The sequence below is a fragment of the Pocillopora damicornis genome, chromosome 1 (genome assembly GCF_964200805.1).
Source record: "Pocillopora damicornis chromosome 1, jaPocDami1.2, whole genome shotgun sequence".
NCBI classification, from domain to species: domain Eukaryota; kingdom Metazoa; phylum Cnidaria; class Anthozoa; order Scleractinia; family Pocilloporidae; genus Pocillopora; species Pocillopora damicornis.
In genome coordinates, this window is record NC_142670.1 from 5,294,741 (window position 1) to 5,305,855 (window position 11,115).

Consider the following 11,115-nt stretch of genomic DNA (forward strand, 5'->3'; position numbering starts at 1 on the left):
TGAGATAGTTATAAAAAGATATGGTTTTCCATAATATGGCATTTAATTTAGATTCAGTGTTATTTTCAGTTTTCTCATGCAAATCAAACTGGAACTTGTTCTTGTGACTATCGGGTATCCGGCGATAAATCAAACAGAATACAATACAGACGCGGTGAAGAAAAGATACCTAATATTCTAATTCTACCATTCTGTGTTTTGTTTTCAGTTGAAAGCTGTCAGGGTCTTTATGTCAATGACCTGAGGCAGTATGATTGAAATAGTAATTAAAATGCTAAATGCTTGTCACGCAAACACATAATGTTTTTTTGGAAGATTAATTTACTTGCCGTTATCAGCTTATGTTCAGCGGAAGCAAAATGTGTAGTACAGTAGATAATTGGTATTGCTTTATCAGTCTCTCGAGTGGAAAAGTATTGGGTTCTTTGAATGTCTTTCGTCCAAATTTCTTTCGTTTTTGTTTTATTAAAAGGTGATAACAAGAGACAGACAGTCCAAAATGCACGAAAAAAAAAAAAAAAGGAGGAAACAAAATGGGTTGGAGCTAAACTGCTTTAGGCAGCCAGGCTACGCCAAGTCCTTAGATGGCCCAGGCATGCGTATGCCACGGGAAGTCTTAACACTTTGTCCTTTATCCTATCCCTGCAGTGCTTTGCAGAGCGAAGGCAGTACAGTAACCCCTAAGGCGATGTTAAGAGACTATATCGACCAAATTACAAAGCCTCAACTTTGCTTGGTTTTTTAAGGGGATGCCAAAAGTGTTTTTTTTTCTTTTTTCTTTTTACACAGACCTACGCTGTAAAGAGACATGCTAAGATTAATATGGTCTCAATCTCCACGGAGAGCTTTAATTACAAGCTTTAAATGTTGGCCGTTTCCATCTTTTTAAAAGCAGATGCAAATGTCATACCATGGATTCATCAATTAAATTAACTTTCTAAGAACATGAAATGCTTTACGTTTGGTAATCATGAGTTAGCAGAAATTAATTCAAAATGCATATGCATCTACAAATAGCAGATCAAAACCTCAACGTTCAATAGTTTCTTGTATAGAAACCGGGCTCTGGTCTCAAATCACAGACAATGCACTAACAAACCAACTTAAGGTTTAGTATTAGCAGCTGAAAAAACTTGAAACAAATTAGGACTCTCGTCACTAGAGAGAGCGACCTATTTACTTCCCTGACTATCGTTTTGTTTTGTTTTGGTTTTTTTTTTTCTTTTTCCGTGGCCTTTATGTAAGAGTTCTATTCTGATATTATATTAAATAATTAGCTGACGGAATCCTTACTTACAATATCTTGCTTGTGTATACCGCACTACGAAGTTATAGTTGTTATGTACAATGTAACATATCGGCAACTACATAGAGGTTTTGTTCGAGACTCTTTTAGTTTTTTCGCCGTCACTCAGTGGGTGAACCTTTATTTTTCTCGGCGCAGCAATGGCTGTGGAATCCTCATTTACTTCTGAGGGCATTACGGATGTTCGTTTAGTGCTAGTTCCAACATCCATTGCTGGAAAGATGGCCTGAATCCTTCTTCTCAAACGAGCTCTTACCTGTAAATTGCAAGTTAAATTAGCCACATTTTTGCATTCAAGGAGTTTGTAAGTCGTACTCTTTTTTCCTCGACCTTGTGATGTACAGGCTTTCAACAGCAGCCAATTCTCACAAGTCACAACTAAATTAGACGTCATTCAGCCACCTGGAGTTAATCTGCACGTGTATCGACATAAAATGTAAAAAATGTCGTATAATTTCTTTTTATTTTCTCTCTCTAGGAAATATAATCAACATTAAATTTATATTCTGACTCTTGATCTGGAATCCACGTCCTTTCTTCTTTCTTCCCCCACCCTCATCCTCAGCCACGAAAACTTGTTTAACAGCGGAGCTCCTGCGCACTTGTGGAGCTCCATACCCTAGAGAACATGTGAGTACAATGATAATTTTGGTCCTATAGTTCTTCCGTTTGTCCTGTTGCTTTTGCTTTCCAGTTAGTCTGTTTCTATGCACGAGCCCTTTGAACTAGGGCTTAATTTCTTTGAAATGACATTTAAATTAAATAGAACTTCCTAGTCTCCACTGTAATTTCAAAAACCGATGTAAGACCGTGATGCAATTTTAAGCGATAAATCACTGACCTCGCTGTTCCTCACGCAGTGAAGAAGAAAGATCACGAAACCCTGTTGAATTAATGGGATGTGAGAAGTTTTTTTTTAAATCATGACGATGATGATTTGATTATGATTTTCACGAGATTTACACAGTTTTTAAACCATTGAGTTGGCAAAGTAATGAGTTCAACATAACACCATCCCAAGGTTCCCGGGACTGTGCATCTGACAGAATATAACGTCTTTTGATCTCCACAGACATTTATCTACATCTCACCTGTGAAGAGTTGAGGATCGTGAAGATGTAGGCGAAAGCTTTGTGTAAGGGTGCCAATAACCCAAATAACCACGAGATTCCCAGCAGAGGAATCATAACTATGCATGCCTTCACACCAAGTCTGGATAAAACAAAACAAATAAAAACAACAACAATAACAAAAAAAGAGCAAAATAAGGGACTTTTGATGATGTGATTGTTGATGAAAAAGCTCTATTAGGTAGAAGTTCTATCACGATGGTTTCTCATTGTTCCATTTTGGACGTCGGACTCTTACTCGGTAGATTTTTGAAAAGGTTGGATTCCAGATTGTTGTGTTCTAGAGAAGGCACATTCCGGAAGCCGGATTTCCTTCTATGGAGAAGACCATACCTTATTTGTTCGCTACGTTTGTCCTTCTCTTGTTGCATAGTCATCATCTCCTTGATAACCCGCCCGAGGATCAGAATGTTAAACTTAAAAAAGAAAATAGACCCATGTGAACCCCATGAAAGTTTTTCTTAGTTTCGATAATGATAATCCTGGTTATTTTCACTCACAAATTCAATCAGCACGACAAATACTATAAATATCCAGATCAGACCATTGGCAGAAGACATCCAGCAGCTTTAATGAAAACACAAAACAAAACAAAAACAGGTTAAGCTATAAATAGATGATGTGATTGTAAATGATTACTTGAAACACCAATATGGACTTTCCACACATTGAATGCCTTTTCTACAGAATATAGACTGATGTAATCCATAATTACAGCCTAAAAAATCCGATTCAAAACCGATCTTAAGGCTCAGAACTTTTGTCTTCCATTTTAGAACACAATAACAATAAGCCGGTACATAAAAAAAAAAAAAAAACGAAAAAGGATCATTTTTTGAATTATACGTGTATTTCGTTCAGCTGTAACAAGTTCGTTGTTTGTTTTCTAAAATACTTGTGTTACATCAGTTCCTGGAAACTTGAGGTTGATGACATTAGATCAATTCAATGAAACTCTCCTAACTATTTATTAGCCAAAAAACTTTCGATCCCATCTTTTCCAGCTGCAATACTCAGTGATATGGCAACGATGAGCGCGGGAAGGCCTACAGAATTGAAACAAAAATCAGATTTGAAATTTATTCTCACCTGTCAAGGGCATAATTTACCTTTTCACATTAGATATTTACCTTTTGAACCCCCTAGTCAGAGCTATATAGGAATGTACTGCGCAATATAAGTGACAGAGTATGTTCCTGGCTGCGTATTCTTGAATTCGGAGAGGAGTCCTCACGGAGCATGGACGCACAAAAGATATGGTGTGAGCGAGAACCAAAGACATTTTTTTTTCGAAGGAACTGTTTCTAAAATTAGTTGGACTTATGGGACATAGGTTACTAGATCAACATAAAAGGATGGTAATAAAAGTGTTTAAATATTTTAATAGCCATAGAGTACCTTACCCCATGAGAGTCCATGGCACATTCTTAACTTGTTGCCAACGTTGTAGACCTTTACAATAAACAGGTAGAGGTAGATTCCCTCGACCAGCATCCAGCAGAAGGCGGCCATCAAAAAGTACTGCATAAGGGCCGCCACTGTAACGCAACCTCCCTGGAGGAAATAGAAAACGAAAACGGATTTTTGCAATCTGCCTGAATGATATACACAATGACATATGATTGATTTGCTTCGTAAATATTAATAATACTGTCGTCCTGACTCCTTTTGGAAACTGACCAATCGCAAAGAAAGATTTAGAGGAAGCACAGCTCATAATAAACCCCGTTTTTAACTGAAATACAAGAAAACTAATTTTCGACAAAAAAACGGAAATATTTAAAACTGCCCAGTTTTGGACTGTAAACACTTCAATTTCCACGGAATGATAATAATACTTTAAAAGACTTACAAATCTTAATACATCGACTTAACCAAGTTTTATTCTACCTTAACAACTAAAATGTTAAATCAATAGGTATCTGTTTGAATGTACCAACAAATACTATCGTACAGGGGAGTTGCAGGCGTTGTGGTGACACTTACCGCTGATATATCGGCAGTCTCTGTTCCAGAAGATGTGTCCAGAAGAACAGGAAAATGAGTCAAATGATTGCAGGTGCACTCTGTTTGGTATGCATCAGTAGATTTGACATAGCACCCTTCTCCTGACCAGCCAATGGAACTGAAACGTAAGATAGATCATTTATCGATCAAGTGAGATTTTAGTGCACAAATTATGCGAACGGAACCCATATCTTTTAATGAATGTAACTTCTCAAAGTGTGAAAATCCGGTTGTTAGACGATGATTCCTGTGAGAACTTGCATGTATTCACTAGTTCTCAAAACTTTGCTCTTCACGCATGGAGAGCTTTACGTGAAAAAAATTTTGAACAATGGGCAACACAATTTAGCTAACTGGATAATTTATGCGACTTGACTTAATTTAAATATGTGTCCGCATCAATCTGAGACGACGCCGGTAAGCATGAATCATACATTATTCCCACTTAATTAGCCCAACGCTAGCCTCATGATAAGAGTTGAATAGAAAAAAAGAAAAAAAAGAAAAAAAAAGGGTCATTCGAATAATATTTACCTATCATCCAACATGTTCCAGAACATACACTTTTTCTTGTTATTTGAACTCTAAAATAATGAAACAATAATAAATTATACAATGAAACACAATTTGCACCATAAATCGAAATCTAGCGAAATTAGAATTCATAAACAATACTTCCATACTGAAAAAAGGCGAATTTCATTTCAGACAGCTAATTGAGTCACTTAATCTCAACCAGAAATGACAAGGTATAACAAAGTCGGCAGGAAAGAACAGCGTAAGTTTCGCTACCTTAATGTTTTTGAACTTCAAAGTTATATTTTCCTGTAGTTTCTTGGGTAGAGGAGTTATTGTGGCAGCCATGATAATGGAGGTGACTTCCCTATTTTGGAGCAATGAAAGTAAGAATCACTAACTTCAAATGCACCGTTTCAAGTATACAGAAGAGAAATAGATATAAATTGTCTAAAGTAAAAAACCCTTCAGTTTCTTGCGTGAAGGAAATTTATCAGTCGTTTATGCATACAAAGATGGAAAATAAACGTATAGTTATAATTGCCGGGTGACCTGGAATTGTTCAGAGTACTGTTCTCTGTCTGGTTAGTGATGAATAGTTGATGGAGGTCTTTGTATATCATTCCGAGTACTACTGAACCTGAGAAAACGATAAAGATGAAACGATTTCATGAATTTCGCTATATCGACCAACAAAATTAAAATGAAAACGTAGCTAAATGCATCAATAAGTAAATAATATTGGAACACGAAATATTTAAATAAACTTTTTTAACCATTGTCCAAGTTTCCCGATGGAATGCTTAGGAAATTTTCCCCGTTAGGTTCTTCCAGACGAAAGTTGTGGCTTTCATTTTGGTAGAAAGTTTTCCTGACCAGAACATCTAACGGAAAGGTGTAAAAATAATATCAATAATAACAATTAGTAATATCAACAATAAGAATGATCAGTTTGACTCAATAGGGAAAAAGGTTACCCAAGCCTTTTAAGAGAAAACAAAATTATCAGGTTTTAATCGAAACAGATAGAACAGTAAGAACTAGTTTATTGCATGTCTAATATAACTATGTTGTCCTTAAATGTTATTGCGAGGCTATTTCATCTAATGAACATCTCTTCATGGCCAGTCCTTGAATCGGAACGACAATGACGTTCAACATACTTATTATATTAAGAAAATGCCTTACCTGCATAAATGCTGCTCATATTGAATTCGCTAGTTGTGTGATTGAATTTGAGTTGTGCAGTTTCCAGCAAGGATGTTTCCAACGTGTTCAATTCAAAAAACATTTCCTCCGTCTTTTCCTTCTTATCTTCACTTTTGTTGCGTATCTGTTCGGAATAATACTCAGTAACGGACTTCAAAGAGCTAGGCAAGTACTAAAAAAACAGTAAAATGGTTTAATTTTAAAAAGGGCAACGGACTTCAAAGAGCTGAGCAAATCCTCAAAAAAATGGTAAAATGGTTTAATTTTAAAAACGGAACGATAAACCTTATCACACCAAAGTTCGCATCCAGTTTAAGTTTCGTGTTGAAAAACAAAACAAAACGGAATTGTGAGAAATATAGCCAAACTGACATAACTGTTAAAATTCCTACAAATAAAGCCGGTGCCAGAGCGAAAGCGATCATGCTGAGGTCCATCGCGGCTAGATCGTCACGGCAGTCTCCGGTCATCGCAGTGAAGCAAGCATCAGAAATTACATCGGCCGCCTAATTATTCCAGGTTGTGATCTATTGCAACTTTGATATTTTATGAATTTTGATGGTTTGACATTTATGACACCTTGTCCAACCAATCAGACTGTTTGAACCTTTCTGACAAGGATTCTGATTGGCTTATTGTAGCAAGTATATTGGAGGGAGAAGGGCGGGGGGGGGGGGGGGGGGGTAAGAGGGGAATGGGAGATCACTTCTCGTGCCTTACTGCTTCCTGCATGCGTTACAACAGAAAAGAGCAAACTCAAGGCTTCTCTATTTGTAAATAGATCCCACGATTTTTTTTTTCATCCATCATATCTATTACGGTCTGCGTGTGCGTTAATATCAACATTCGCATTGCCTCCGATAAAAAGTGACGTAATCTATGCAGGCATATCAAGAAGCGAGAACTAACTTCTTACCCAAAAAATTAAAAGCGATATACATGTTTTTTCAAAATCATAAATAGAGTACCTCTTTGCGTAAGTTTTCCCCTTCTTGCAGATCACCTATGTAGGAAGGACGTATAAGTAGCACTCATCATAATCCCGAAAAATGGTTTATTAATTTGAATAAACGAGGGGGCAATAAAAAAAAATTATAATAATAAATAAATGAATAAGTAAACTGATGAGTAAGGAAAACACGAGATTGATAGATGACTGACTGACATCGAAAGAGCGAAGGAGCGATCGAGAGATCGGACGGCCGAATGGATTTATGAATAAACAAATTAATGAAATTCTTAATGAGGAATGATCTCATGTTTAAAACAGAAGGAACCTTATACATACCATTTGCTTCCGATACGCCTTCAAATGACTCAATGGTGTAAACTTTGTAACGTCTCTTCCATCCACAAAATTTGACGTCAATGTTATATGATGAATGGTTTCCTACGGCATTCACCTTGATCTTTGTTCGGCGATGTCCCCTAAAGAGTTTTTTAAACTTCCGTGCGCATTTTTTCGGCCATTCAAGGGATTGCTTGAGACAATCAGCGAAGGTTTGGCACCACTCAGCACAATTCCCTCTGCGGCATTTGATTTTTAACGAGAGCTCCCCAGCTATGTCATCAACTCGCGAACAGTTGTCTTTTATCCCCGTAAGTTTCATTTCTGCGTGTTCTCTGGAGCACTGGTTACTGTGACCTGAAAAACAAACATGGATTAAATTTGAAAGAAAGTAATTGACTGTACCTAGCTCTTAAAGACGATTTAAACACTTCTTTTTCAGCTTAAATTCCCTGTTAGATTATTAATATGGAGCAGAACATTCGTTGTTGACTGTTACGATTTCCATGACTCATTTCAGTTACTTACGAAAATCGTAACGGAAATCATCACACAGCTGTAACTAAACACAAGAAGTAAATATGCACGTCTACACGTATATTGTCAAAGCACAGAACAGATAATCGGTGCTTGACGGAAATACTTTGATAAAACATAAGGTTTCTTTTTGTATCATACTTAAGAAGTGCAAAAGGTGATATGAATAGGTAAATTAACTTTAAAAAATAGAAAAGTAAAAGAAAAAATGGATCCCTGACATCCCTCCTCGCGAAAAAAAAAAAGAAAAAAAAAACCATGAATTCATACTGAAAGGACGAATGAATGGACGTATAAATATATACCATTTGTTTCCAACAAACAAAAAGAGAGAATGTTTCATAAACTGATCGGTTGTGTTTTAAAGAAATAGCTTTTACCTTTTTTATTCTTCTTCTTCGTCTTCTTCTTATCATTATTATTATTATTATTATTATTATCATTATTATTATTATTATTATTATTATTCTATAAAAAGTTTGCCTAAATCAAAAGTTCCTGACATGCTTTGTGTTTTTGTTGCCAGAAACCACGATTTAAAATATTGAGTTTTTAAAATTTAAATCCTCTATCTTTGTTATGGCGTAGCGATGATCAAGCATTGTAATCTCGACTAAGAAGGATAAAAAACTAAGAAAACAGCGGCGAGGAGAGAGATAATGACTTAATTCTCGACATGGATCTTAATCCAGACGTTGTAATACGCCCATTCATGTTTGAACCGCAACATAGCTCGGCTTCAGGAGAAGAAGAAATCGCTGTTGACGAAGAAACTCAGGAAAAGTATAAAAGGAGAAACTACGCGCTCACGTCTTGGAAATGGCGGGTGGTGCTCTTGCGGCAACTGTCGTAAGATCACATCAGAAAACAAGAATTCATGCTGTCAAGAAATGAATTTACTTGGCGATCGACTCGATCTGGAATCAGAGGTAATTAATTCTTCTAAAAGTGTTTCTGAAGTGACAATTTTTTGGTTTCTACAAAAGAAAAGCGCAGTGCCCGCGACGGATTTATTTCACATTGCTAATTGAGTGATGAGAATTATTACTGAAATAGCAGGGACCAAGCTTCAGTGTATTACTGAACACGGATCATTTGAACCTCTGTGTTTACTAGCCAAAATTTTCAGAATAGCCCTTTTTGGCAACCACCAAGTGAGAAATGAGAGACTTGAAGATTATAGGTCAAATGAGTAGGCAACGACAGAATAAACATTTTTCACAAACCTCATCCAAACAAAACGCTAAAGTTGTTTGCAAGTTAGTCTAATGCAAACCGGAAAAAAAAATGGCAGCTTACTGTCAGCCCTTTTATTAAAAGTGGTGTAGTAATCTTTTGTCCCAAGGATGAACTTCACCCCATTATTTATAATGGTAATAGGACTGAGTGGAGTCCAATTCGGTCTGTAATCCTACGAGTGATTAACAAAATCGGACGACCGTGAAGCGGGAGTCCGATTCGTAAATTACGAGTATGATTACAGACAGAATTGGACGACACGACGTCCTGTTACCAATTAATCAAAACTATAACAGAATTTGGGAAAGAAACTAGACATCGGATATACTTTTTTATAAAAAAGAAAAAAACCTTCAGTTTACTCGGCGAAATGCGAGACAATAACGCGCGCACATGACGCGATCTGTCCGCTTACACAGGCATGACGCGTAATTGTCCTATTACACTGTCCAATTACAAGCATGACGCGTAGACTGTCCTATTGGTGCTCAAATCGGGCTCGTGATAACCAATCACGTTCGAAAAATTTGTTATAGTTTTGATTAAATTGTAAATAGACGTCTACAGTTTGTATGCTTTGTTTACCTAATGGAGGTCACTAGACCAAGGAAATCTCACTCTTTTACTTTTGTAAACTAGGAGTAAATATGGAAGTGAACAAGATAAAATTGAAAGTAAGAGTACTTAAGAGAATTACCACATAACCTACCCTGGGGAAAATTTAATATAGGAGGACTCCTGTTCCAAGTTTGTTTCATACATATATAAACAGAGCGTCATGTTACATGGAGAGCGGCAGGAAGTCTCCCGTTGTCGAACATTGTTAGCTTAGGATATCAATCTTATTACAAATGACGTCTCAGTGCTTGGCGAATTAGAATTTAGTTGTTTCAACTGCATTTGTGTGGGTTCCGTTCTGAACTGGATAAAACGGGAATTATTTTCGAATTCCTAAGGAAAAGTTCTTTCATTAGATTTAAAATTTTCTATAACGTACTTTTCCTTTAAAGAGCGTCTAAGAGAGCTTTAAAGGGCTCCGTAGAAAAACAAGCGAAATTGAAAGTACAACATAGAACCAATAGCCCACTTAACATATCGACTTTTTTAAAAGTTTACATATATAAAGGTTACCATTTTACTTTTTCATACTCACCAACCATTGGTGCAAGAAAAACCATTATCCAGAACATTTTGGCGAGAGTTTCCTTTCGAACTTTCAGATATGAATTCGGCATTGTTGAGATCACCGTCTCGTGAAATAGTGATGAAGGTATTAATCTTTTTTTCAATGGCTTTGGGTAGACGTTACACACAGAGATACGTTCGATCTTGAGCGAACAAGGAATAGAGCAGAGACCAAACTAGGTGTGAGTTTCTAACACATTATTCCTTAGGTTTGTTGGCACTAAATTGACTAGCTGGGTCCGTATTTACTTTATAAATTGAGACAATAGCAAGACATGACAAGAACGATTATTTCTCATACCCAAAAGTGTCATGGAAAATAGCAGGTGGATGTTTTTTTTTCATTGTATTCGTTATAGAGGAAACGAAAATGTTCTCACCCTAGCTACTTTTTTCCAATAAAATTCCTCACCAACAAAATAGTTTTCAAACTTGCTATTTTCTTAATATGAAATAGCTAATGACAAGTCAATGAGTCTCACCACTGTTTTTTCCGGTATTTTTTAAAATTCTAATTCACCCATAGTTTAGGCGCAGACTGGCGTATTTGTGTTAACAAAATCGCCAGTGAGAGAGGTGTAATGGATGAGGATTAAAACAAAACAAAGAGTGTTCAACTCAATAGGTGTCCTTATTGAAAACGGCTGAATTTCCTAGTTTGCATGACAAACTGTCATGAGGTTGAGCAAATTTTTGGA

The 11,115-nt window shown here is 36.5% G+C and overlaps 1 protein-coding gene across 1 annotated transcript; it reads right to left on the reverse strand.

The window, feature by feature from the left end:
• Positions 1–21: 21 nt before the first annotated feature.
• On the reverse strand, positions 22–10,681 carry LOC149051518 (adhesion G protein-coupled receptor D1-like). The gene is made up of 16 exons (XM_089214409.1): positions 10,386–10,681; positions 7,457–7,813; positions 7,137–7,171; positions 6,148–6,340; positions 5,736–5,843; positions 5,512–5,599; positions 5,146–5,326; positions 4,978–5,027; positions 4,423–4,561; positions 3,840–3,990; positions 3,401–3,482; positions 2,937–3,003; positions 2,770–2,852; positions 2,398–2,518; positions 2,148–2,189; positions 22–1,562 (listed from the first exon to the last, which is right to left on the reverse strand). Exons 1-16 carry the CDS (start codon positions 10,465–10,467, stop codon positions 1,365–1,367), a joined length of 1,977 nt encoding a protein of 658 aa, XP_089070535.1. The 5' UTR covers positions 10,468–10,681; the 3' UTR covers positions 22–1,364.
• Positions 10,682–11,115: the final 434 nt, after the last annotated feature.

Excerpts from the sequence above, each read along its gene's own strand:
- LOC149051518 (XM_089214409.1), bottom strand. The coding sequence starts at position 10,467 with ATGCCGAATTCATATCTGAAAGTTCGAAAGGAAACTCTCGCCAAAATG. Across the intron at positions 4,562-4,977 it reads TGGAACATGTTGGATGATAG|TTCCATTGGCTGGTCAGGAG; the intron begins GTAAATATTATT and ends CTTACGTTTCAG. Across the intron at positions 3,991-4,422 it reads AGACTGCCGATATATCAGCG|GGAGGTTGCGTTACAGTGGC; the intron begins GTAAGTGTCACC and ends TATTTCCTCCAG.